The 26373-nt window shown below is 51.2% G+C and overlaps 10 protein-coding genes across 10 annotated transcripts; 2 read left to right on the top strand and 8 right to left on the bottom strand.

Annotated features, from left to right (window-relative positions):
* Positions 1–181: 181 nt before the first annotated feature.
* Positions 182–4123, bottom strand: N7506_012078 (NACHT and WD40 domain protein; the record flags this gene model as incomplete). Its single annotated transcript, XM_056961369.1, has 4 exons — positions 182–1719; positions 1783–1948; positions 1993–3643; positions 3705–4123. The coding sequence occupies 4 exons, from the start codon at positions 4121–4123 to the stop codon at positions 182–184; spliced, it is 3774 nt and encodes a 1257-aa protein (XP_056805903.1).
* A 2552-nt stretch (positions 4124–6675) lies between these two features.
* On the bottom strand, positions 6676–7137 carry N7506_012079 (uncharacterized protein; the record flags this gene model as incomplete). The annotated part of the gene is made up of 1 exon (XM_056961370.1): positions 6676–7137. One exon carries the CDS (start codon positions 7135–7137, stop codon positions 6676–6678), a length of 462 nt encoding a protein of 153 aa, XP_056805904.1.
* A 583-nt stretch (positions 7138–7720) lies between these two features.
* On the bottom strand, positions 7721–9829 carry N7506_012080 (phosphate-sensing transcription factor PHO4; the record flags this gene model as incomplete). Its single annotated transcript, XM_056961371.1, has 3 exons — positions 7721–8220; positions 8273–9304; positions 9352–9829. 3 exons carry the CDS (start codon positions 9827–9829, stop codon positions 7721–7723), a joined length of 2010 nt encoding a protein of 669 aa, XP_056805905.1.
* A 711-nt stretch (positions 9830–10540) lies between these two features.
* On the top strand, positions 10541–12618 carry N7506_012081 (uncharacterized protein; the record flags this gene model as incomplete). Its single annotated transcript, XM_056961372.1, has 2 exons — positions 10541–11630; positions 11684–12618. The coding sequence occupies 2 exons, from the start codon at positions 10541–10543 to the stop codon at positions 12616–12618; spliced, it is 2025 nt and encodes a 674-aa protein (XP_056805906.1).
* Positions 12619–13617: 999 nt separating this feature from the next.
* On the bottom strand, positions 13618–15923 carry N7506_012082 (putative AMP-binding enzyme; the record flags this gene model as incomplete). The annotated part of the gene is made up of 4 exons (XM_056961373.1): positions 13618–13723; positions 13783–15373; positions 15432–15687; positions 15753–15923. The coding sequence occupies 4 exons, from the start codon at positions 15921–15923 to the stop codon at positions 13618–13620; spliced, it is 2124 nt and encodes a 707-aa protein (XP_056805907.1).
* Positions 15924–16407: 484 nt separating this feature from the next.
* Positions 16408–18158, bottom strand: N7506_012083 (putative arginine transporter; the record flags this gene model as incomplete). The annotated part of the gene is made up of 2 exons (XM_056961374.1): positions 16408–17903; positions 17990–18158. The coding sequence occupies 2 exons, from the start codon at positions 18156–18158 to the stop codon at positions 16408–16410; spliced, it is 1665 nt and encodes a 554-aa protein (XP_056805908.1).
* An 801-nt stretch (positions 18159–18959) lies between these two features.
* N7506_012084 (MARVEL domain-containing protein) lies at positions 18960–19551 on the bottom strand (the record flags this gene model as incomplete). Its single annotated transcript, XM_056961375.1, has 3 exons — positions 18960–19065; positions 19137–19422; positions 19473–19551. The coding sequence occupies 3 exons, from the start codon at positions 19549–19551 to the stop codon at positions 18960–18962; spliced, it is 471 nt and encodes a 156-aa protein (XP_056805909.1).
* Positions 19552–20167: 616 nt separating this feature from the next.
* On the bottom strand, positions 20168–22375 carry N7506_012085 (uncharacterized protein; the record flags this gene model as incomplete). Its single annotated transcript, XM_056961376.1, has 4 exons — positions 20168–21175; positions 21232–22104; positions 22208–22264; positions 22364–22375. 4 exons carry the CDS (start codon positions 22373–22375, stop codon positions 20168–20170), a joined length of 1950 nt encoding a protein of 649 aa, XP_056805910.1.
* Positions 22376–22951: 576 nt separating this feature from the next.
* N7506_012086 (ubiquinol--cytochrome-c reductase subunit 2) lies at positions 22952–24545 on the top strand (the record flags this gene model as incomplete). The annotated part of the gene is made up of 4 exons (XM_056961377.1): positions 22952–23194; positions 23268–23442; positions 23528–24387; positions 24450–24545. The coding sequence occupies 4 exons, from the start codon at positions 22952–22954 to the stop codon at positions 24543–24545; spliced, it is 1374 nt and encodes a 457-aa protein (XP_056805911.1).
* Positions 24546–25065: 520 nt separating this feature from the next.
* On the bottom strand, positions 25066–25357 carry N7506_012087 (uncharacterized protein; the record flags this gene model as incomplete). Its single annotated transcript, XM_056961378.1, has 2 exons — positions 25066–25270; positions 25299–25357. The coding sequence occupies 2 exons, from the start codon at positions 25355–25357 to the stop codon at positions 25066–25068; spliced, it is 264 nt and encodes an 87-aa protein (XP_056805912.1).
* Between the last annotated feature and the right edge of the window lie 1016 nt (positions 25358–26373).

The following is a 26373-nucleotide window of genomic DNA, read 5'->3' on the forward strand; positions in this document are numbered from 1 at the left end:
GCCCATTGAGCATGTGACTACTCGAGTACGCCTGGGCGGAGCAAAAAAAAGCCCATTATCCACGAGTTGCCTGCATATTTATTCCTGATTCGCAGAGTGGTCTTTCCTCGCGGGGGGGATGCGCCAAATGCCGGGTAAATCAAGCTGGAATGTCCTTTTCCTGGCCATGAGGATTTTTATTTCATAATACATTGAATCTCGTGAAGGTCACTCGTCCAGAAGGATGTCCCATGGCGAGAATATTGCCTTTGGCAGTCGAGCAACTCGGTCGATATTCCGAAGGAAGCCAGATGGCTTTCCTGTCCTGAAGAAGTATACATTGCTCATCTTCGACCCGGATGTTACTATCTTTTGAGCTCCAGGCATGGCTTTTGAACCAAGATTGAATATGAATGAGCTCCAGCTTGTGACTCAGATGACAGTCGTCAGTTGAAATCGTCAAATTCGTCTTTTGCCAGGTTTCTATCACAATCTGTTTGATAGCGATTCCACTGGCGAGATCCCATAAGAAGAGAGTCTCATCGTTAGAAATGGAAGCCAGTAGTTTCGAATCAGGGGAAAATGCCAGCGATCGAACGCGACTTGAATGACCTTCAAGAACCTGCTGTAGGATGCCAGTGGAAGAATCCCAGATCCTGATTGTTTTGTCATAAGAGCCAGATGCAAGAAGCAAGCCGTTCGGGGAGAAAATGACTACTCTAACTGCCAGTGAGTGACCAGAGAGAGTATGCTTCACTGTGCCTGTTGCGGAGTCCCAGAGTCGAACTGTGGTATCACGGGACCCTGCAGCAAGTGTACCACCATCAGGGGAGAATGAGATCGAATGAACATATTCTGAATGAGCGCTTGGGGGCTTTTGCTCCTTTGTCTTCATGGCTGAATCCCAAAGCCTAGTTGTCTTGTCATATCCACCAGACGCCAGGAATTGACCACAAGAGGAAAATACAACGGACAAAACAGATCCCGAATGTCCATCGAATACTCCTTGTAAATCTCCTGTGTAAGGGTTCCAGATCCTGATCGTCTTGTCCTTAGAGCAAGAGGCTAGGGTTCGACCGTCAGGAGAGAAAGATACTGAATTAACCCACTCTGAATGTCCGTTTAAGGTTTGCAGTAAATCGCCGGTGGAAGAGTCCCAAACGACCACTGACTTATCATAGGAAGAAGAGGCCAAAAATCGGCCATTGGCTGAAAAAGCCACACATTTGACCCAGTCTGAATGAGCGACAAGAGTCCGCCGCACCACACCGGTTTTGGGATCCCATAATTTAACAGTTCCATCATCAGAGCCAGACGCGAGTAGTCCACTGCTCGAGAATGCCACTGATCGGATTCGGGCAGAATGACCTTGAAGAGTTTGTTGCAGGCTGCCCGTCGAGGCATTCCATAGCTTTATAGTCTCATCATCGGAGCCGGAGGCCAGTAGCTGGCCATCTGGGGAAAATGCCACGGAATTCACCCAATCAGAATGCCCCTTGAGGGTCAAGTGCAGAGAACCGGTATCAGCGATCCATACCCTCACTGTGTTATCACTCGAGCCGGATGCGAGATATTCATTAGATGAAAAGGCCACAGAATGAACTCTACCAGAGTGGCCCTCGAGGCATAAATTTAACGTCCCCGTTAACAAATCCCAGATCTTGATGGTCTCATCGCCAGATCCTGATGCAAGATAGTCACCGTCAAAAGAAATGGCTACCGAATGGACCGAGCCATGATCTTCGAGTATCTGGAGCTCTGCGCTCTAGGTTTCATCCACCCCTGAGCAATTTTGTATCCAACTGGGAAGCTCCTTTATGAAGTTCCTCCGAAGAACGGATTCCTTGGGTGCGAATAACAGCCCTGAGGAGTATAGTTGGAGGGTCATGTCGTTGGCAATGGGTGCAGTTTTCAAGGCAAACCGCTTAGCGTCATGAAGAAGTCCGCACAATTCCACGGATTTCTGAACCTAAAGACATCAGTAGTTGTCATTTTGGGATTGCTGATACCAACCGATGGAAGTGACTGTAGTCGGTCTATGATGTCTATCATCTCAGAAGAGAGCCCCAAAATTCTCATTGCTTCCATCCAGTGTAAGCAATGCTGCCGGAGAAACAAGTCGACAGACGCAAGCGAGTCTTCTGTTGCAGCTGGTAATCCCTGGATGTGAAGTAGATGGTAGGCCCAGTAATGACATGAATACGAAGCATCTGGCGGAAGACATTGATCTATGACCTGCCTCTCAATGTCCTGACGTTTTGTGTCATCTTCTCTACCGCATATATTCTTTCTCAGAGCACCGCATGTTTCGAGGCATCGAGCGAAAAGTCTTTGGTGCACCTTGCCCTCGTCGATCCAAAATCGTGTTTTTTCTTTTGTCTCTGGGTCCAGAAGAAAGTCTCGGAACGATAGATGGAACAGCCGTACCAGTTGGGTGGAATCGGTGGGCACTCTTAAGACCGAGTGAAGTGAGCCAAGTGTCCTGAAAATCTGTTTCTCGGGTATTGCAAGCAGTCTGGCTAGGGAAGCAACCGAGAGTGGGCATTCAAGGGTCATAATTGCCCCGACCACTTCATGAAATTCATGTATTAACTGTTTTGTCTGTTTTTGGCTCTGCCCCTCCAGAAGCCCATCGAGCACGGGAAGGTATGTTTTGTCGAAATGGGACATGTCATCGAATCGAGGAATCCCATCCAGCTCGGAGTCGGTCTTTTGGTACGCAAGTAGCTTTGTCAGGGTGTCTTCTGGGTCCCACATAGGGTCCGCGAGAATACGACATGCAGTAGCCGCGAAGATAAACAAAGGGGCTGATAGCTCTACAAGAGATTTGATAGCACTTTCTCCGGGCCAATCTTCAGATAAATCTCGGTCTTTCCTGATTGCCCACAGCTGCTGTGTCAAGAAAAGAGATATGTCGTGCTGTACCACTGGCTCGGCGATCTCATGGAGTGCCACATCTTGATGTGCAAGACTTGGGATTTGGGATATTCCCATTCGGATTGGAAGCTCAGGCCTGCTTGTTAAGAATACTCGAAGTTTTATTGTAGTTGAGTCTTGGAAAGTTGGTAGCAACCGAAGAATAACTCGTATATCTTCATCCCGGGCACATTCATCCAACGCGTCAAGCATAATGACCAGTGGAAGATTGGAAAATTCAGAAGATGGTAGCTCTGAAAGCTGCAAGCTGAGAATGGGCCGGAGGATTAGCTTGTTGAACTGCTCCTTCAAAGATTTACCGGCTATATCTGGTTCACCCTCGAGTGTTTTCTCAATTTCTGGGATCAACTGTGGTATGCGGACCACAAGCTGCCTAGTAATCGTGGAGAAGAGCTTTGAGGCATTTGCTCGATCACCTTCGCCTCTCTTGAAGAAAAAGCTCGCTCCTAGAATCTTCGCTTCTTTGAATGACCGTGCTAATGTCCGGGAGATGGTTGATTTCCCAGTGCCTGCCATACCGTTGAGCCAGAAGATGCATGTTCCCTCCGATGAGCTAGCCCATTCGGTTGCCTGACGTAGAAGCTCGATTCTAGTACCGGAGAGACACACATCCTCATGCTGGTCCATGTAGGAGTCAAACTCGGCTCCACGTGCCATGGGCAACTTGCCGACACGTAGGTGCTCTAAAGTAGACTCCGTATCTCGTGCCAGCTTGGTCAAAATACCACTGTAGGTAATGTTACTACAGTCAACCCGAATGGGCAGGCTAGCTCGATCAGTCAACATACGTCTGGTCGACTTGGATCGACAAGATAAAGGACGACTTGTATCTTTCAAGATTGGTCACCATTTTCTCCACCTCCGGGCGTTGAAGCGGCCATTTCATAGCTCGAATGCCGAATTTTCTCATGATGCCTTTGTGATTTTTCGGGTCAATTCGCCTGTTCAGGGTCCCTAGGTCTAAAAGACAGTCGTTGAGACTCTCGATGAGAGAGGAGGATACAAATGACCTGGAGCGACCAGAGCTTTCTAAAACCTCCTTCAATTGCCGAAGAATTTCCCCAAGACCTGCCACCGAACGCTGCAATGCAATGATGTCGTCTCTCGCATTCTTCACTTCTGTGATAAAGCGGGCACATATCTTGACCACACTCGCTGTGAGCTCAACCGCCGCGAAAACGTTCGCTGCGCAAGAAAGGCCATCCATATTGGGCGGGGCAACCGCCAAAAAAGATCAAAAGTTGTGTCTACTCCGTACAGGGAATTGAACTGTCGCGGAGAGGGGCAGTACTGCCCAGGTGGAGCTCACGTGTACCTAGTCGAGGCGGTGGGCATACTGTATGCTCATTCGATCCAGCAGTTGATTCTCAATTCCTGTACAGACGCGGCTTTGGATCATCACTGTGACCAAAATCACACTCACAATGCGTTCGTGGTCTATGACTGCCGAGTCATCCATTTCGAGCAATCTCGCGACCGACTTTATGAGAAGGTAACCTTGGAGTAAACAATACTTGGAAGTCAGACTGGACGGTCTCTTGCTGGAAGTAGGTAGTAATTAGGGCTTGAGCACAAGGTTCAACCGTATGTGTACCATGGTTTGAAGCGAACCTTACTTTAGATTGGCATTGGAACCATGGTAGAGCAAAATCATGGCGCAACCCTTTGCAAACATAGGCAATTCCCGGGATCCCGGCACAATCTGGAACCAAAAAATAAGCAAAAAATGACAAAAATATTGGACGAGCGGTGGATCGAACACCGGACTTTTCGCAAGCTTTTGAAGACGAATTCATGCAAAGCGAACACTCTACCACTGAGTCACACGCCCATTAGTGACAGTTTCCACACTTCAGTGTCTTCTTGTCAAACATCTCATAGTTCAATAATTAGCTCGGGAAACAGACAACTCAACATCGTCACACTAATACCCACCTAATCACATATCTGAGAAATATTCCACATGTAAATATGAGTGTTGAAAAATACAGATGCATGGCCAACCAGTCAATCTGTTGGTGTAGTCCTGGAGTTCAAAAAATGAACTTCATTCAAAGCCTCGGTCCACGGTGTTGATGGGAACAGAATATATTTCAGCGCTTTTGAAAATTTACAAAAGCAAACAAGAAAAAAAGACCTCCAAATCGAATTTGAGATAGTCCCCGAGAGTAGGAGGGTAGGCCAACTATTCCTGCAGTTCTTCCAAGGGTTGGTGGTAGCTGTCCCATATGCTTGCAATTCCCATAGAAATACCCCGGGGCCATACCCATCAATAGCTGGGCTGGGTGAACCGATCTATAGGATCATCACTACGGGCTATCCTCTGATCGCTCTACATTACCCTCACTTCCAAGGGTTCACCTCATGTACTCTCCCTCAGCTTTACATCCGCCGTCGCGCTCACTTTCCAGGGTTTCAACTGAGTAAGACCTATCACCTTGAGTCTACCTATCCCCAAGCTGGCACCCGGCTATCCCGTAGGTAGCTCATTTAAAAAGCTGCCTCCTATCCAAACCATGGCTTCTCCCTTCTCTCTTTCACCTCAGCCATCGACAGAAATCTGGCCCTTGAGCCTGAATGGCCCGTCCCCGGGCCGATTGATCCACCAAGATTCCCCAATCCTGCAATCATTTCTACTCGCGGATTTGGCTGCCGAGTCGTCATCCCAGCCTCCGTGAGCACTGGCACAGATGAGCACCATCGAGGCAGCGCCAGAATCAACACCCGTCAAAGGGCATCACGTATTATCTGTACGCTACAAGAGCACGGTGGCTCAGTGGCCTTCACCCGGCACGCCGGTTCACTAAGCGTACGACTCTACAAGCGGAGCGAAATCGGCAGCTCCCCTGATTGACGACCGCGAAATTAATCCAGAGTACTTCACTTCTGGAGTCCTGACCTTTGATCGACCTGAGATACGGACACTCGGCGATCCGGACATATGCGACCACCTTTTTGATCTGGATTAGATGGACCGAGAGGTCACCATCTGGGCCCATCGTACAGATGTCTACAAGACCATTTCCCGCCGGGTCCAAAACTGGATAGCCTTTGACATCCCCAGAATCGGCGATCAAAAGAACGCCGGTGGCCATGGAGCTCACTGTCTTCCTGTGCCCATGAAGTGGCCGAGATTCCCAAAGATCCGAGCAGGTCACTGTTTCCTGAATTCAACACAAGACCAAAGGCGTAGCAGGAAGTCGAAGAGACAACAGATGCTAGGGCAATTTTGATGTTATCTTACGACGTACGGTTAGAGCTACATGATATCAAGAAATGTTGCTCTTTTTGCTTGAGTTGTGATAGTTGTTTTTTTTTTTTTTTTTTTTTTTTTTTTTTTTTCTCTTTTGGCATCAAAATTAGACCTATTGTTTATTACTAGGCTTCGTTGATCAAGACTAGACCAGGGGGAAATGTAGGTTAGCGCCTGGAAGTGGTTAGTCCAGTTCGAAGGTTGCTTTCATAGCTTAGTTGTATAGTCTCACAAGCACCGGTCAGTAGAAGCCTGAATCATTGCCCTTATAGACCTAGCACCAGTGCAGGAATACAGTACTATATTATACGAGCTAATCATGTCTGAATGGAAAGGTAATGGGAAGAACTCAGTAATATTGCTCCTTTGACTATATCTACTCCCAAGTTCTCATCTAGCTCTTCCCTTTTTTTTGTCTTTTTACGCCTTCGATTTTCTTGTTTTTTATTAGTTTTCCCTCATTTTACACCTTTTTTTGTGTTTTTGTGTTAGTCAAATACACCTCTTCACTGCATCTTATTCCGAGGCATAAATTCCGGAAGCTTCACCGTGGGCTCGGGGATCTTCTTAGTAAAGATCATAATCCGATCAAGCGAGATCTCACCTTTAACGATATCATCCCGACGACTCCGAGCCAAATCAATAGCCAAATCAAGTTTATCTGCATTGACAAGATCAACAATCGGATACGAGATGTGCCAGCCCCTGTGCTGGAGCTCGGGCTTCTGTTCGACGACGAAATAACCCTCTCGCAGGCGCTGGATTGAGATGTTCACCAGCTCCTCGTCGCTAAAGCGCTCATCTTCCTTGTAGATACGGACTGTATACCAGACATTCTTGCGGATGGAGGATTCTGATGTGTTGACAGGCATGCGGTTTGAGTTGTGTAGGAAACAGGTCCGAACGCGCTTGAGGGCCTCGGCGCGCTCGGTCCAGCTACTCACTGTGTTGTTGTTTGTGGGGTTCATCTTGGCTGTTTGGGTTATTTGTGTGTTTCAGTTGAAGTGTGGATGTATTTCAATGATTTGAAGGGGTGGTGGTTCTATAAGGTCGAGGTGAATTCGAGGCTTTTATAGATTTTCTCCATCTTGAGCTGCGATAACTAGTCTTTGTCTGGACATAATGCCTTTGATTACTAGTGACTTCCAAGAAATCCTTCATGGCTTTTATGCAAAGTGGATACCATTGTGTTCTCCTAATGTGCTCATTGTGGGTATTTTGGGGATACAATCAAAGGGTCAATGAAGATGGATCTACTCCTGACACATGGGCTCAGCCTAGATGGGGCCATAAATTGTTATCGACTAAGAACGAAAAGGAAGAAAATATCAAATCTATTCGCACACAGATAAAGCTTAAATAGTAATATAGCAAAGCCAGAAGAAAAAAGCACACCGTTTATAGAAACACCAACGCTATCAAACATCAAGCAAATCATAGAACATTTGCGCAAACATCCAACCGAAAAAGAGAAGAACTTCATTTGAGCTCTCGTTATTCCTGTCACCATGGCGAATGGATTCTGTCAAATTAAGTGGGTAGTAAGTCTGGTCATGCTGGGCTTTTCGTTTCTGCGCCATCATTGGACGTTTTTTGGGTCGCAGCTGGAGAGGCGAGAGGCTTTTCTGTAGGTTGCTTGGATTCGCCAGACAGTTGAGCCTCAGCCACTGCCAGCTTGGCAGTGGTGGCATCCAAGGTCATCTTGAGTGCCTTGATGTAGTCAATGGCCATCTCCACAGCTGTGGCCTTGCTGATGGTCTGATTGGCCTTTTCTTTTTCTTTTTCCTTCTCATTGCTTTTACCACCGGATTCCGCAGCCTCCTTGGCATTGCGGGCCTCGATAAATTGCGGAGGAATGAGCTGCTCAATTTCCTTGAGGGCCGTGTTGATTCGGTTGCGACGTCCCTGCTCGGCGAGCTTGTGGTTCGTGCGCTTGGAGCTGAGATTCTCGGCCAAAGCCTCCGGATAGCTCACACCGGACGGAAGGGTTCCGTCGAGAATGTGCTGGTAGTTGGACTTGGATGCCAGGTACATGGCATCTTGCGACATGCCTGTAAGGAAAATTAGTATAGTAAAAAGGAACTAGATTTCAGAACTACTCACCCTCGTTGCCTTTTACCAGGGGCTGAATGCTGGGACTGATCTTGGGTCGCAATTGCGGACTGGCGTGTGTGGAACTCAAACTGCCTCGTTTGCGATTGGATGCCGCTTTAGACTCTGACCTCCTAGGGACCGGCCCGCTGGGAGATGCCATTGCGCCTGAGCGTGGACTGGGGGCAAGGGAAATATTTGAGTGGTGGTCATACGCCGCAGGCGAGGGAGCCAACAGCGGGGTGCCACCGGTCGAAATCGACGGTGTTCGTATGGCAGTCTCGATCCGACTGGGCTTGGGGCGCTGCTGCTGAGGAGCCGCGGCCTCAGGGAGAGAGATATCCTCCATGATTTCATCGGGAAACTCGGGTTCGGCCAGCTGGGCTTGGCCGCGGAACTGGCCCGAGGGGTCCTGTGCATGCTGGCTCCGCTGAATGCGCATGAGCAGCGCTGGGGTGGCCGCACCACCGGGGGAGGATGACTGAGGGGTGATTGCGGGAGAGATCCGTGGGGGTGGGAGTGCGGGTGGTGGCATCAACGGTTCTGACAATGGCTCCGGGGAGACAGAGTCCTGGCCGGAAGCCTCATTACTACTGGCCTGGAGCGAACGAATATCCTGGTTTGGCAATTTTGTGGAGGTGGCATTCAACTCCTGGGTGAGACTGTTGTAGAATTCCTCTGAATTGGTGGCCAATGTGCTGCGCTTGCGCTGCGCTAAGATATTGGGTGATTGTTTGACCTTGCGCGCGGTACTCAACCGCGTGGAGGCTGTCGATCCGCGTCGGCGGGTGTTGGGTTTTCTGAGAGTATTGGGGGAGCCCGGCGCGATGGCGGCCAGGGAATGTGACTCCGCGGTGGTGGGCACAAAGCCTACATCGGACACCTGTCTGGCCTGGAACTGGTAGCCACTGTGGTCGGCATTTTGGGCCTCCAAGGCCGGGGAGGTGAGCGGGGTGAAGTATTCGCCGGGGATGGTGTATTCAGGGAGTCGGAATTGGTTCTCCAGAGGGGTCATAGCCGGTGACACGAGGGGGTGTAAAGAGCCTGATCTGTTAGTTTCCATGCAGTTGCCCACGGATTTGGAGAACGACCAACCTGCTCTTCATTGGCGCGTGAAAGCCCTTCGTAGAAATCTGGAGTGCCATCCACGCGCTGGTTATAGCGAGCAGCGTTGCCATGCATCTCCACACTATTCGGGGTGGGAGGGATCATGCCGTGGTTCTGCATGTAGTGATGGGATCGGGGTTGCGCCATGGGGGAGGGCTCCTGGGCGCAAAAGCCCGGGGTCATTTGGGGTGTGGAATAGGGCAATTGATTATGCGACTGTGAGTCTCCAAAATCCATGGCCAGGCCCTCCATCTGGCCTGAGTACTGCATGGCGGTTGATCGCAACTGGGCCATGGAGTCCGGAGCGGAAGTGGGCAGAGGAGAATGCTGCATGTTCCCTGGTCCGTGCTCGATATCGGTAAACGGCATATTGAAGTCGAGATAACTCGAAAACTCCTCCTCACTGGGCGCTGGCAGCGAACTCGGGAGTTGCTCCGGCCAGGACATGGCTGGTTGTTCCATGTTCTTCGCGGGTTTGCCAGGCTAATCTGGCGAGGCGAGCCGATCAGTTTTCAATGAGTCTGGAAAAGAACGAAAGTGCAGAGTGTCTGCAGAAGCCAAGACACACGACAGAATCAAGAATTCAGGGCCAGGAGAGACGTCGGAGAAAAGGAGGGGAATCCAAAGAATTCAAAGAGTCGCAGGTGGAGATCAGCCTTTTCGGGCGGACACGGTTCTCACTCGGCTGGCTCTTTTCATTTCGCACTTTCGGACTTTTTGGTTTTAGTAGTTAGTAGTCTTAGTCGTCTTAGTCGTGAGATCGGATGACTATCCTCTTTTTGTCGCTAGAGGCGCCAGTGCTGCTAACCAATGCAGGAGAACGCTAATTCCACTCGCCTTGGACTTGACTGTTGAGTCCCCGGCTAACCCACAGTGGAGAATCCGGAGATTTAGATACTACGCTGTGCCTGTAATGCGACCTTGATTTAGAATACTCTATACGGAGTACTCAACAACTGAACATGGGAATATCTGCATATAGGAACTAAATTGCTGCAAGAAGCAAATATCAGACGATCTTATACGAGGCCCATTGGCTGATGCCTCAGGCCAGAAGGAGGGGTCTAATCACCTCGTGATTGGCTTACCTGAGCAATGACATGATCTCTTAGACTTACTTACACCTAAATCCCTTGATAGTCACTGCTTGCTCTTAGACTTGCTCATTCCACGATGAGGTCGATACCAGATACCGGTCACAAACCCTCGCCCGCGCCTCTCGACTCCCCCACGACCTTCTTCCTGTCCCGCAATCCGCATGTCTCGGAACTGGAGCCGAGTCTCGTGCTAGGGCCCGACGATACCAAAGAGAGCATGTACGGGGTACATAGCCTGGAAGAGACCTGCCATTCCATCTTCCCTGGCGAGACTCCCGACAGCCCCCAACTGCCCGATGAGTTGGAACCGCACACACGCCGCCGGTCGACACTGAAGGCGGATCCAGCCCGCTCGGGGCAGACCTCCCCGGGGGTCTCCCGGCCCTTAACTCCGTTCGCTCTAGGCCTCCCCGACGAGCCCTCGTCACTTCCAAGCAGTCCAAAATCAATAACGAATCAATCCCTACGGCCACTCGACGATATATCCATCACGGATGAACTCGAAAGCCAAGCCATCGGATCGGGAGATGAGGAGGCAAAGGGATCCCCACGAATGGCAAGTGGGGCGTCCCAGCTTATCATGCCAAGTATCAAAATGCCCAGTCGCCGCCCGTTCACCGAGCGTGGCCAAGCCATGGGTCGATTCAAACTTCTTTTGGCGGGGGCCCCTGGTAAGTTCACGCGAGAGAACATGACTGGTGGACAGGAGCTAATCTCGAATTTCGGGGGCAAAACAGGTTCGGGCAAAACCGCTTTGATCAAGGCCATCGTGCAAACATGTGAAGATATCGTTCATGTCGACACGATCCCGGTGAACTCGTTGGAGCGTCGCAGGCCGTCTCATTCGGCATCCCGAACTGCGACAACCGAAATTTATGCTAGCACGAAACCTTATCCATCCTGGTGGTCGGATTTGGAAGATTCGCGTGTGCTCAAGCGCCGGAAGAGTATCGGGGAAATTGTCCTCGAAAGGAACCTTTGTTTCGTCGACACCCCCAGATCCAGTTTAAGTCGCGCGGGTCAAACCGACGCTACTGCGCAATACATGTACCACCAATTTGTTCGCGCCACTAATGCGCTTCATGGTTTGAATGTCGATTTCCAAAATCTCCTAGCCGGAAACGGTGGATCCCAGGTGGATGCCATATTGTACTTGATTTCCCATGGTAAGGTGGTCCTGTCGCGAAAAACCACACTCCGAACTAACATGATACACCAGACACCCTATCTACAGACGTGGAATGCATCCGCAAGCTCAGCGAGCTGAGCAATGTAATCCCCATAATACCCAAAGCAGACACACTCACCCCAATCCAAATCAGCACCCTAAAACTTCACTTCCATGAGAAATCCCGAGAAGCCGGGATTAAACCCTTCCTTTTTGGCCTAAATGAGGCCAGCATAGACTTCCAGCCCCCATACGCCGTCTCCTCGGCCAAGGGCTCCGATCCAGAAACAATGGACGCAAGCATCCTAATGAGCCCAGACTACGTCCAACCCCTCATCCCCTCTGAATTAAACACCCTGGTCGACCAGATCTTCGATCGTGACAATCTAGCTTGGCTCCGCCATTCCGCTGCAAAGAAGCTTCTACAACGCGCCTCTGCTCTCCAACCTTCTATCCCCAGCACCCCCGCCCCACCCGGTGGGTCCAATGCTTTCTGGCAGGCCGTCTCGGCTGCTTCTCCACCCAGCTATGCCATGGCCCGCATCACAGACTACACTCGCAATGAGGACCGCATGGCGCAGGTTCGTCTCGCGCAGTGGGCGACCGATCTCCAGCGCAGCCTGCAGAATGAGCGCGAGCGCTACGCGGAGCTAGCGCGCGGCGAGCGTGCCGTGTGGCTGACAGAAAAGCTAGGCGAGTGCGTGGTCGATGGGTCGCTTGTGCCGCTTTCGCAAACGCCGGGCTTTGGGTTGCGGGAGAAGAGCCTGCGGTCACATTCGTATCGGTTTGGAATTAGTCCTCAGGATCCGCTTGGGGTGGTTGGTTGGGTTGATGATTTGGGGAGGAGGAGCTGGGTGCTTGTCCAGATCGTTGGGAGTGTCGGCGTTGTGGGTGGGTTGGCACTTTGGCTAGCGCGTACTTGGGGTCTGCCGACGCGCAGCTTGACGGATATGCGGGTGGACTACTGGTGTAGTCTGGACCGGTGATTTTCGATGCCGTACGGAGTCCATGAAGGTAATGATACGATAATGAGGTTGTGGGTTAGCGTTTGATTGGTGCGGCTTTGCTTGCTTATTTGCCGGTTTTTAGTCCTTTTATTCCCTGTCTTATTGCCGTCGGCTAGTTATACTAGGCTCATTTAGTCTTACGCCCAGTAGCATAGCTTGGTAGTTCTGATTTGAATTCATTTATCCGAAACTTACCGGACTTTGGATGCTGCCTGGAGACCTGGGGATTCTATAGTAAGAAAATTTAGGGCTTTGCAAATGACTGTGGTAGTTGTTCATCGGTGTCTGCAAGTATAGTGTTATCGGCTTTTCAAGTGTTTCTGCCATGCTCTTGGCTTATGTAGTCAATGTGTCAGCCCTTTTTCATCCAATTGGCAAGATGGCCGAGTTGGTCTAAGGCGCACGGTTCAGGTCAACCTGATCCCGATGGTTCACAACTGTCTCCGTGTCTCGAAAGGGGCGTGGGTTCAAATCCCACTCTTGTCATATCTTTTTTGCTTTTTGTTTTTGTACTTCATCCTGAATATACTTGATGGTCAATTTGGTTGTAGCGCTGTGTGATTTTTGGTAGTGGTCAATATGTATTTGAATTTTTTTTATCTTCATTTTGCGTTGCCTAGTTTGATATGGAAAGATATACGAAGTGGACAATGAGAGTATGAGAGTGACTCGAAGAGAACTAGGGCAAAAGAAACGAGTGTGATGAGGAACCTTACAATACGTTGAGCGCTTTCCGACCTCGGAAGGTTCGAAGGTTGCCTGCTAGGTAGGCGGGCTGGGTATGAAACCTAGGGAAGTTTTTGCTGCATGTAGGCATTATACGTAGGTCGAGGAAACGTAATATGTAAAAATGCTTTAATATATACTACAGTGTATGCACAGCTCCTATATACAGCTAGAACAAGCCGTGGGACAATCTCGACTCGCCAGAAATAAAACAGAAAAGAAACCAAAAATGGGACCAAGGAGGTTACAGAACTACAACTTAGCACGGGGAGCGGATTGCTCCTCGTTAGCCTGCCCGTAGAGCTGATCCAAAAGGGTACGGTACATCTTGACGACAGGTGGGCGCTTGAGCTTAAGACTAGTCGGACTGGGTTAGCAATATCCTTGATATCTGGATGTGATAGAGTAAAAACGTACGTTGGGGTAAGGAGGTTGTTCTCAACGGTGAAAGGATCAACCTTGAGCGAGACATTGCGGACACGCTCATATCCTGCAAACTTGTGCTTCTTGGCTACGCGTTCCAAATCGCGTAGCACGGCACGGCGCAGCTTGTCATCGTTCAAGTGCTCCTTGAGTCCCTCCACGTCAGTCGGGGCAATGGTCTTGCCCAGGACTTTGCTGGCATAGGGGGCGAAGAGGTCAGGAGCGACACCGAAGATGCCAACCAAGAAAGTCTCGGAGCTGTCTCCGTGCACGTAGGCCTGGGCGACGTAGCCAAGTTCGGAGAGGATGACACCCTCCAGACGCTCTGGGGAGATGTACTCGCCCTGGGCGAGCTTGAGGACGTTCTTGCGGCGGTCGATAATGATGAAGCGGCCCTGGGCGTCCACGGTGCAGACGTCACCGGTGCGGAACCAGCCATCCTCGGTGACAGCCTTGGAGGTCTCGTCGTCGTTCTTGTAGTACTCGCGGAACATGTTGTTGCCGCGCAGCAGGAGCTCACCACGGGGGAATGGCTTATCCTCGACGGAGTACTCCATGTCAGGCAGAGAGACCAAGCAGGCCTCGGTGCAGGGTGCGAGACGTCCACAGTTTCCAGAGGAGAGATCCTGCGTCGACTGAGCGGTGGCCGAGGCGTATGACTCGGTCAGACCGTAGCCCTGGACGACGTCGGTACCGGTTGCCACACGCAGGAAGTTGTGCAGGGTGGGGTCCAGAGGCGCAGAACCGGAAATCATGTACTTGGCGCGCTCCAGACCGAGAGCGGCAGCAACCTTCTTAGCCCAGATACGGTCGTACAGGGCGTGCTTGATGGTTGCCTTGGAGGGGTCGGGGTTCTTCATGTTGGCCATCTTGGCTGCAACGATGTGTCGGGACAAAGCACCCTTGAAGCCAGGCTGCTCAACCGTGGCAGCACGGATCGCGGTACCAAATCGGCTATATAGACGGGGGACCGACATGAAACCGGTGGGCTTCAGCAGCTTCAAATCGTCGACAAGTTCGACGATATTGCCGTGGAAGTAGCCAATTCGGGCACCACCCCAGAAGGCAGTGTGCTCTGCGAGACGAGCATAGATGTGGGCCAATGGTAGGTAAGAACACATGGTATCGCCGCGAGCCTGGCCGATAGTGGTCAGACCGCAGGAAGTGGCAGCCACGGCATTGCCGTGTGTCAGAACGACACCCTTGGGAGGTCCGGTTGTTCCGGAAGTATAGTTGATAGTCACAATATCGGACGCAGAGGGGGCATTGTACCCGCGCTTGGAAGCCAAGCCCAGCTCCTCAACCTGATCAATCGTGTAGATTGCAAGATCCAGACCAGCGGCCATGGACTCAAGCAGGGCCCGCTTGGAGTGGCCGTTCTGCTCGGGTCCATCGAGCGGGTCCAGACTGACAATCATCTTCAGGTTGGGCAGGGAAGACTTGAGCTTCAGCAGAGTAGGGATATGAGGTAGAGAGGTGACGACGCAGTTCAGCTCGGCGTGGTTGATAATATATTCGGTGGCATCCGGGGCCAGGACATCGTAGATGGAGACGGAGTAAAGGGACTGGGAGATACAAGCCAGATCTATGTAGATAGATTCACGTTAGCAACCCGTCTCTTCTTCCTGTGCGATGCCACTCACCAGTGATCTGCCATTCTGGGCGGTTTTGCGCCCAGAGACCGACACCGTATTGGCCTGGACGGTGGCAGTTGTGCTTCTGGTGCAGCTCTACGAGACCGGCACCAAAGGCGGCGCGCCTCTTTTGCACGGTCTCATATGTAAGCCACTGGTATGGGTCCCAGGTCTTGGTCGTGGAGTTATACGGACGCCATCCGAGGCAGTGGTTCTTGGGTTGGCGATTGGCGGTCGACTCAAACATGTCATGGGCCGTGGTGACCTAGCAGCAGTGGTTAGTGAACTTGTATTCCAAAGGCGACCATCTCCTCGCGCTCCGCGCCATACCTGGGGGTCCAGTGTGGTCAAAAGTTCCTTCTGTGCATTCCATGCGCGGTATACCCGACTGCGGCCGGGCTGCTCGGTGCCGGGGATAGCAACGGAGTAGGCAGTGCCCTTGGGAGGCTCCTGCTTGAGCTCCTCGGCCTTGACGAGGTGCGGTGGTTGTGTAAAGAACATCGCGACGGTTGAAAATAGAACCACCTGGGTGAACCGAAGTACGAAAGAAGGAGAGAAAAAAAAAGAGGCCGGGCGATCCGTAGAGATTAAAGGGGGCAAAGAGTGTGGGGGAGGAGAAAACTGGAGAAGCAGAAAACGACCGGAGCGACCGACCCTTTTGGACAAATCCCTATTGAAGTTATCATGAGCCGAGAGGGCTGTGAGGGACCTCGGCTGTTTCGGGCGGTACCTGCTCCAAAGTGGCGATCGCCATTGTGACAGATGTACCGTTGAGATTATGACACAACGTCATATGCATAACCCACATGCACTAATTTTTCACATGGCCGAATGGCTTCAGAATATCTTCATTTTTGAGTAGAATACTAGAATGTAAATATTATAGGCGTAGGGCCTATAGTAATATATGTGTACAAATGCACCAACGCCGACAACAATATATGCAAAAAAGAAAGAGTTATACAATGCGACTTCAAGTCGCGCATCAGTCGCTGACCCATTTCCACGCCTTGCCGTACCAGGTGGTAGGCTCGACAGTCTCCCAGGTCTCGTTGTCCGCAGTAGTGCGACCGGTGTCCAGGTCGGCGTCGATAGACTTGACAAAGGCGGGACGGTAGATCACCTTGTGACCCACGTACAGCACCACAAAGAGGATCAAACTCAGGTAGTTGATGAAGAACTCCTTGACCTGGAAATGGGGGATGAAGGCAGTGAATCCCTGAGTGAGGATGATCAGACAGTTGAAAAACAGTCCGTACCACGAGAACCACGGCTGCCACATAGCCTTGTAAGGCAAGATATCGCGGGAGATGTTGCGGGCCTTGAGCGCACGCTGGAAGGCGAGGTGACACGCGTTCAGCGAGCACCAGGTAATGAAACCAGCTACACCGGAGATCTGAAGTAACCAGGTGAACACGGTGGAACCGGCATCGGACACGTTCAAGAATCCGAGGAGACCAAAGGCCGCAGTGAAGAGGACACTCCAGTATGGCACACCGTGCTTGGAGGTCTGCTTGAACCAGCGGGGGGCGAATCCTTCCTGGGCGAGACCGACCAAGATACGACTGCCACTGTAGACGTTGGAGTTGGCCGCGGAGAGCACCACGGTCAACAAAACCGCATTAATGATACCGGGGAGAGCCTTGACACCGGCCAATTTGGCCGCAATCACGAAGGGAGAGGCGTCGGCGTTCTGGGCGCTAGCACCGCTACCCTCACTAGCCAGCAGGCCAGGATCACTGGAAGGCACGACAATTCCAATAAAGAAGATTGTCAGGATGAAGAAGAAGACAATACGGATGAAGGTCTTGCGAATGGCAGAGGGGACGGTCTTGCGGGGGTTCTCCGTCTCACCGGCCGCAATACCAACCAACTCGGTTCCCTGGTAGGAGAAACCGGCCTGAATCAACGTCGACCAGAATCCAACAAACTTGGCCAGGTTGTCATTGCCACTGATCAGGTAGGGCACAAAGGGTCCCGGGTGCACCCAGTAGCGGAATCCAATATATCCTTGATCGCCAACGCCGGCGTTGACACAGATGGCGAAAATTCCAAAGCCAATCACGGTAATCACTTTGATACTCGAGAACCAGAATTCCATCTCTCCGTAAAATCCTACCGGCAGCATATTGAATGCGATGATGCATACCCAGAAGACGGCGATGAAAATGGCGATTGGGATATCCTGATCCCAATACTGAATGATCAATCCGGTAGCGGTCAACTCCAGCGCAAAGGTCGACGCCCAGGAGAACCAGTAGATCCAACCCATGGCAAAGCCCAAGCTGGGATCGATCAGACGAGCGGCGTACGAGGTGAACGCGCCGGGAATGGGGATATAGGTTGCGATCTCTCCGAGCGCGGTCATAACGGAGTATACGATGGTTCCAACGAAGATATAGGCGATGAGGGCCCCGACGGGGCCTCCGTGGGCAATTGCTGTGCCACTACCGATGAACAGACCGGTTCCTATGGTGCCACCTGCGCAGAGATGGTTAACAAAAAGGTTCATAAGAAGGGTCTCTGAAGAGAAAAAGAGAGCCTGGCAGTTCTCCGTTCTCACTCACCAATGGCAATCATCTGCAAGTGTCGACTCTTCAACTTGCGCTTGAGCTCTGGCAGCGGGTTGGCCTCGCGCTGGGCGCCATGCTTCTCATAGTCGTAGTCATAGTCGACAGGCTGGGCGACTTGCATGACAGGTGCCTCGGAGCTCATTTTGCTCTTCTCGCCAGCCATTGCTGCCCGTAGACTGCAGGAATGAATGGGCTTATATGAGTGAGAAGAGGAGAAAAAGGATCTGAGAGTTCGCGCTCCACAGTAGCCGCCAGGCCACACGGATGACTCCGAAGACGGGTTTTTTTCTGCGCGAAAAAGTGGAGCAGCACGCGAGGCCAAACTCTACCTTCTTTTCGACTAATGCGGAGAGAAGAGATCGAGTACTCCTAGCTGAGAGAAGAATACTTTTTGGATTCTTCGGTTATATTTAATATCTCTAAACATAAAGTTCTTTCATATTCGCCTCCGGTACCAAGCCGTTGTGGGGGCCCGCGGGAACAGAATTTTCTTTTCTTCCTTTTTTTCTTCGGTGGCGAGTCTCTCGCCCCAAAGACTCAGATAGTTACTTGACGTATAATCAGTCATTCCAATCACTAATCAGATCGATTGTATCTTATGCACGCCCTTCAAGACTCGGTCAATGCGACGCTATGGCGGGGTTATCTATAGATCATCTGGTATACCTTCTCTATTGGGAACACCTCCCATTCCTGCATGGATGTAGCATGAGGACTCGAAGTAGAAACGAGTATGTCGAGTCCTTGACGGTCTAAATGAAGCTTGAACCTAAGAATATGCAAAGCCAATCAAAGGAGGAGTTAAGCTGCTTATTGACTAGGGCGTACGTGCCGCTTGCGGAGCCGATAAGAGCCGAACTGATAGAAACTAATAACAATGACATATGCATTTCCTTCTCGTTATATTCCATATTAACCACCTGGGCACTTCTCATTATTCCTTATATTCATCATCTTATTCATCTCACACTCCAACATGCGCATTGGAATGAGTCTTCGCACTCTCCCCACTCCGTCGGTGGTTCTTTACATCGAGAACCGCGAAGAATGTGGTCACTGCAAACATCGCCCTAATTAATGTCAGCCATCGACTCAAATTCACACAGATCAACTCTCCCAGAGAAGGATTGTTTATTCTCACCATTCAAATGCCCCAAAGATCGTGGCCGCCTGGAGGGAGCTGCACGCCGAGGTGTGGCAGTACCGCGGAGGCGGTAACTGCGCGCCGATAGCAATGAACCCGGCAAACCAGAAGATCATCGTGATCACCTCCACCGCCGGAATGACCAGGTGATGCGCCAGTCGAGGGAAGAAGATCGGGGAGAGGGCCAGATAAGGCACGGCCACAAACGCCGTCCAGCAGCCGAGGAAGAGCACGAAGTTCACCGTGTCGGACCATGCCCAGGAATCCCAGTAGGTGGACACCACTGGTGTTTTTGTCAGTTTGGTCCCATGCCACAGTGTTAGGCTCACATACCATAACCTGTGAGACCGATCACGATCACGCCAAAGAGCGCCTGTGCAATGCGAACGGGGAATAGCCACGGGATAGCCATGGTTCGTGACTGTGTACTGGTTTGTATATGTTAGGTGTAGTAGGCGAGGATTCAAAATGCAGCGACTGCAGATGGGAGTTGCTGTGGGGCATCAGTTATTTATGAAGATCATCGCCATACTCAAAAAGCAGGCCATTCAAAGCAAGGATTGGGCAGCCACCGGCGTTGCGCCAGCGTCATGGGAAGGCTTGGCGTTAGGGCTGACGTAGGGTGGAGTTGACTCGTACCTTGAATGTTCTCTATACTGGGCACTGAGGTAGCTCACCGTTTACATAGATATCACTGCCTAATCCTCTATTTATATACATCAGCACATACGACTCTGATGTTTGACTGTTGGACTTGATTTCTCTGCTGCCTACCTAAGGGATAGCATGTGACCAGATGACGTCGGGTGCAACAACCTTGCAACCTTGGAAGATGCATGAAACACTCATAGCCTGGCATACAGTCAAATTCCATGCATTGTACTTGATCTGAGGGTTGTCTTATCTATTTCGTGGTTTGGCCACTCGCAGCGTGCAGAAACATGTAACCAGTGAATTCGTCGCTTATGCGCCTATTTAAATGCAACCCGTTCCAAGCCTCCATAATATCCACTACAAGATCAATAAGATCAATAGTCCCGGAAGACGGCAACCATATCATCCAAACGAGAGACCTCAGCCAGCAGCAACCCCTCCTTGGCCCTCCACTTCTTCAGATGGTGGAGTTCTGCCTCGGAGAGGAGCTCTTCCTCGTGGCCCTTGACATCGGTTCGCTCCGTCTTCTCCAGGAAGTCTCGCTCGCGCTCGCGCTCAAACTTGATGCGCTGCAGACAGCGAGACATCGCCTTGTAGGTGTCCTCGAGAATGCTGCTGCACACTCGATCGGGGTCGTAGTACCACAGATAGATGGTCTTGGAGGGTTGTCGCTGCGCATCGCGGGGTACTTCCTGCAGATCGACAAAGCCACCCGTCTGCATGCTGGCTAGTGTTTGGCGCAGGTCCTTGAAGGGAAGCAAACTGATCTCCTGCAGTCGCTTTTCATCCAGCTTGCCCTTGGCGTGCAAGACGTGAATCACTCGTAATGCGACATCGCCGTACCGAGATTCAACCATGCGTTCTAACTCTAGGTGGCGCAGCTTGCGAGCTAGCCCTCGGAAGGCAACTCGCCAGGTGGGAAGACCGGCGATAACGTGCTTTGTGGTAAGGTTGAAGGGTGGCTGTGAAAGGATACCGAGATGCTGATCAATTTCGTAGGCGCGGGTCCCTGCCGGCTCTTCATCATCATAATCGTCGTACGAACCATTCGTTTCGTCATCTAAAGGTCGTTTCCCTCCTCGGTTTGCTCCCAGTGAGGGTTCCATGGGGCCGATGCACCCGGTCAGGTCCAGCTCTGGGTCAACGTCCGCAACGATGTCGCTCAATTGGATTGGAGCAGAGTATTGCTCGCCCTCTTCGCCCTCGCGAGGGATCTCATAAGCCTCTCGGCAGCGGGTTGTTTGGTATTCAATGCGATGGAGCAAAGATTCATAAACTTCGGCGGAAGCCCGAGGTGCGTCTTGCTCAGCAAGCTCCAGGAACCTCGTGTTGCGAAGTGCAACATCAAGCTTTTCGTAATTGACGCGCACAATCAAATTGGACTAGAGTATTGTCAGTGAGTTGCAGCGGGGTTGGGAAGATCAAGGATCAAGCTTACATCCATGGGTGTTGAATCAAACCCATCCTCATCATCTGACCAATCGTTTTCTTCGCCTTCAATATCGTGGTGTCCGTTGATACCGTTGGTACCATTTGTCACCCCGTGAGACCCGGAGTTCGCCGGCCCGCGTTTCCTCTTCAGTCCTTGAGGGAGGCCGTTGAACATGAGACCACGACTTAAATCCCCTTCGGTTCTTTCCTTGACCATGTCCTGCGTCCGTTCCTCAATCTCAGACGTTTGCTGCTTACCCTTCATCTGCTTAATATCTGGACGAGAGGAAATGATCCGCGTGGCATCGAGGATATTATCATTAGGACTTTGGAAATGTGCCTCCCGGACCTTATGGATGTATCCATGAGAGGCAAGACCCTTGAGAGTGGGGTGAAGGCGCGCGGGCTTTGCATCCACGGCATGGTCGCCGTTGGTGACACCGTTCTCTTGGTGATGACCGTTCTCTTGGGGTTCCCCGTTTTCAGCGGTAGATTCTTCGCCGTTTTCTCCATCGTGGTCCCCATTTTGATTTACACCATTGGTGATTGGTGGTTTGGGTTGAAGCTCAGGAAGGGTCTCGAGATGGGAGATCGACGCATGGCCTAGAAACATGATTGTTTGCAGAACTTGGGCGGCGTATGCTCCTAACCGATATTCTACAAGCTGCAGAATCTTGCCGGACCGCACGAGGTAGTATGCAGCTTGTGGATTAGCCTCGTAGTAGGTGTTGCCATCATCGAGGGAAGTAAAGTGGTAGACGAGGTGATGTTGGATCATAGCAGAGAGGCCATGATGAAGTTGGCGATCGGTCAATCGAGCATAGAACTTGAGTCGAGGCAGAGTCAATCTTTCATAGCGTTGGAGGGTACTGAAGATGCGCTGCAAAAAAAAGGTAGACTGATCAGCCTTGTGCCCCACCGTCGCAATGAATCATCGAGCTTGGAGATCCGCGCAAGCTGCACGGTCTGCCGAAGATACTTACTGCGAATAGCTCTCCAAAGTTATCCTCAATCAAGAGCATACAGAGCTCCGCAGAGCACTAGCAAGGTCATGTCAGCACTTGTCCTCGCAGCTCTCGGACCGCATATCCGTATGTCGCATACGGCATGTCGCATGTCGCATAGCGCAAGTCGCATACCTGGGACATCATAGTGGGCTAAAGGACGGATAGAAGCACCAGCCTTGGTCAGGCAATTGAGGTCACCGGTGCATGGAGCACTTGAAGATCTGCACCAAAATTCAAACGCCCGATAATGAGATGCGAGGGTCTCCACGTTCTTTTTTTGCTTATCGCATCTCTCACGTGATCTGGGTGTCAGGTGATCCGGGTATGCCCGCGTTAGGGAATTTCATGCGATTATCGTCAATGGCCATGTGCATACACAATGAAGGGATTTACTCGTTAGACAAATTGTACAAAAAAGATCTTCTCAACAGGAATAAATAGACAAATTGAGCCCTGCATCTATACCAAACACCCATCAATTGTATACGTCGAACAAAAGTAACTCCGGTTCCGTCCGACTCGTCACTCCAGCCAATCAGAGGCCGAGTAATCAACAGAGCCCGGGATCTTGAAGCTTTTCGTGACCTCCAAACTGCCTCTTCTCCTCTGCTCTCTCCGCATCCCGCCTCCCTCCCCACCTCAATTGCCCCCCTTTACAAACCCAATTCGGGTTGTTATCTCTTCTTCTTCCCTTTGCATATCTTTTCGGCACAGGCGACGATGCTGTCGCGGTCTTCTCTCAGCCGAAATGCGCCGCGTGCGTTCTCCGCCGCCGGCCGTCGGTCCATGGCCTCTGCGGTCAACCCGGCTTTCCAGTACGATGTCTCCGAGGCCTCCGGTGTGAAGCTTGCCAACCGTGAGGTTGAGGGTCCTACCGGTACCCTGGCCCTCGTTGCGAAGGCTGGCTCCCGTTACCAGCCCTTCCCTGGTTTCGCCGATGCCCTCGACCGTTTCGCTTTCAAGGTCCGCGCCCCCTGCCATCAATTGGGCCCTCTCGATTGCATACTATGATACTGATCTTGCGTTTTTGGAACAGACTACCCTCAAGCGCTCTGCTCTGCGGATCACCCGTGAGACTGAGCTTCTCGGTGGTCAGATCTCCTCGACACACTCCCGCGAAAACGTCGTCCTCCGCACCAAGTTCCTTTCCAAGGATCTTCCCTACTTCACAGAGCTTCTCGCTGAGGTCGCTAGCCAGACTAAGTTCGCTGGTGAGTTGGTCCCTTTTCGATGATTGATGCACCGACATCTAAGCTTGTGCATTTTTTTCTAACCCGTATTCTCTAATGATATCAGACCACGAGTTGAACGAGGTTGTCAGCAAGCTCCTCAAGTACAAGCAGCAGATCGTCCACTCCAACCCGGAGACCGTCGCTGTTGATGCCGCCCACGGTGTTGCCTTCCACCGCGGTCTGGGTGCCACCATCACCCCCTCCCAGAGCTCTCCTTTCGAGAAGTACATCTCCGGAGACGCCCTGGCTCAGTACGCCCAGAACGCCTACGCCAAGTCCAACATCGCTCTTGTCGCCAGCGGCCCCAACTCTGCCGAGCTCAACAAGTGGGTTGGCCAGTTCTTCAAGGATGCCCCCACCGGCAACGCCTCCAGCCAATACAACGTCCTGCCCAGCCAGGCCTCCAAGTACTACGGTGGTGAGCAGCGCATTGCCTCCAAGACCGGCAACTCCGTTGTGATCGCTTTCCCCGGCTCCAGCGCCTTCGGCACCGCCGGCTACAAGGCCGAGGCCTCCGTTCTCGCTGCTCTTCTCGGCGGTGAGTCCACCATCAAGTGGACCCCTGGTTTCTCTCTCCTCTCCCAGGCCACCAAGGGCTTCAACAACCTCCGCGTTAACACCCAGAACAACGCTTACTCCGATGCCGGTCTCTTCACCGTCACCCTGACCGGTGCCGCCGACCAGATCGCCGCTGCCAGCCAGAACGTCGTCGACGCCCTCAAGAAGGCCGCCGCCGGTGAGGTCGCCAGCGAGGAGATCAAGAAGGCCGTTGCCCTCGCCAAGTTCCGCGCTCTGGAGTCCGTCCAGACCCTCGAGACCGGTCTCGAGGCTACCGGCTCTGGCCTCGTCCACGGCAACAAGCCCTACCAGATCAACGAGATTGCCCAGGCTCTTGAGAACGTCACTGAGCAGCAGGTCAAGGAGGTATGTTCCTAGTTCCACTTCTTCTGTCTATTTTGTTCCAGCGCGCTAACACTTATCTGCAGGTTGCCAACACCTTCCTGACTGGCAAGGCCACCCTTGTCAGCGTCGGTGACATCCACCAGCTGCCCTTCGCCGAGGACCTCGGTCTGACCGTTTAAAATCCCTGTATACATTACACTGTAGAGAGGGAAATTTCTTGTTCCTTCATTCTGGATTTGATGTGACCACTTGTGCCTAGATTCATTGCCGATATCTCCTTTGTTCTTTTGAGGGTGTAGTTGACTGTAATACAATTGTACCTTATTCTTTGGATTGGTCTTCATTAGATACTCACTATTCATTTGTCCACCATTCTAACCACCCTAATCTGCCACTTTGTCAAAGTTGCTGCGCGTGGAAACGGGAGCGAGTTGCGAGTCATTTCCTTCTCCCACGCTGATATCAGATTGAGACGAGTTCCTGTTTCAATTCCTATCCTTGTTTGTTTCCAGAGCGTTTCCCACTCTCGCACTCTCTCACTTTCTCACTCTATATTGGTGCAAACAACCCACTGACACATACAAATTCCAAAGCAACAAACCATGTGCACGACTTGATACATGCCTCTCTTCTGGATATCTCATCCTCGAATCCCATCCTCGAGGTCCCCATTCCACAACCTCGAGAACAAAAACTTGGCTACATTCCCAACCATGTCAGTAATAAGCATGCTGGGCGAATGCCAAAACACAAAGAAGCAAAAAGAGATGACAAGAGTGGGATTTGAACCCACGCCCCTTTCGAGACACGGAGACAGTTGTGAACCATCGGGATCAGGTTGACCTGAACCGTGCGCCTTAGACCAACTCGGCCATCTTGCCAATTGGATGACAAATAAGCTGTCCTGTGGTTACATAAGGCAGGACCATTACCTATACACCATCGTCTGTATAGTTCCATAGATGACCTCGGGAGTGACCCTGGGGAACATCATGATAAACACGTTCTGGTCCATCACAAGACAGGGAATATTTGGGTATCAAGTATCTTAGCTGCACAGCACTGTTGAGATTGACTTTGGCGGGTTCCACGGTTTTACAATGGCATTACCATGCCTACCAATGCTCCGTTGAGGCAAATCGTTTACTTGTTCACGGAGGAAAGTTTCACTGACTAGCATCGCTCCAGTAAATGGAGATAGACTGATCTAGGTAGAGATAGGTGGTTTCGTATGCTGACTCCTCTATGAAAACGGTGCCCATTGAGCAAGCTGGTGATTTACACACCTTGTGCGGAGTATGCTGATACTATAATACCTCATATGTATATTGTAGTGGAATACCCGCTTTCATCTGAAGCAAAATTATCCACGGGTAGTCTATGGGTCTTGTTAATTTGTGCTGAAAATGTCATGTATATCAACTTATTTCAGTGGGTGTTGTGAAGATATTTGGATGTACCATTCAACCATACATAAGACGTGGGCTAACCAAGGCTCGTACTACGAGAGTGTATTCTCTGAGCTTGAAAAAGAGAGAGAGAAAAGCCAGTCATGGTGATCTGTCGTAGCTGAGTGGGCATCTATACGAGGCCGATACATACAAGATAGAGCATCTGGCCATGGCTCCCGGCGCAAAGTAACATCAGAAGCCCAGAGATCAGCAGAAAAACAAAATTGGAGAAATCCATGAGCACATTCAACTTTCCCATTCACAGCAGATACCCTGCCTCAAGTATAGGCCCCCAAGGATTAGGTCGTCCTTGTTCCAGAGCTTGGGAGATGCTTCTATTCTTGGATTGGCATCTTTTATGACCCTTGCAATGGAATTTCCCGGTAGATATTACCTCTACAGTCTCTTATCTTGGTTTGAGAGGTGATGAGACAGGGCCTTCCGGGGTATAATGACCTCTAGGTGCGATTCTGGTTACTACGACCCAAGTACTGGGTTGGAAGCGGGGGTTATACTGTGTAACCTATATCTTCTCAATGGGATGAGCTCTATTAAC

This window comes from Penicillium brevicompactum (genome assembly GCF_028827555.1).
Source record: "Penicillium brevicompactum strain IBT 35665 chromosome Unknown utg000009l_segment0_segment0, whole genome shotgun sequence".
Classification (NCBI taxonomy): domain Eukaryota; kingdom Fungi; phylum Ascomycota; class Eurotiomycetes; order Eurotiales; family Aspergillaceae; genus Penicillium; species Penicillium brevicompactum.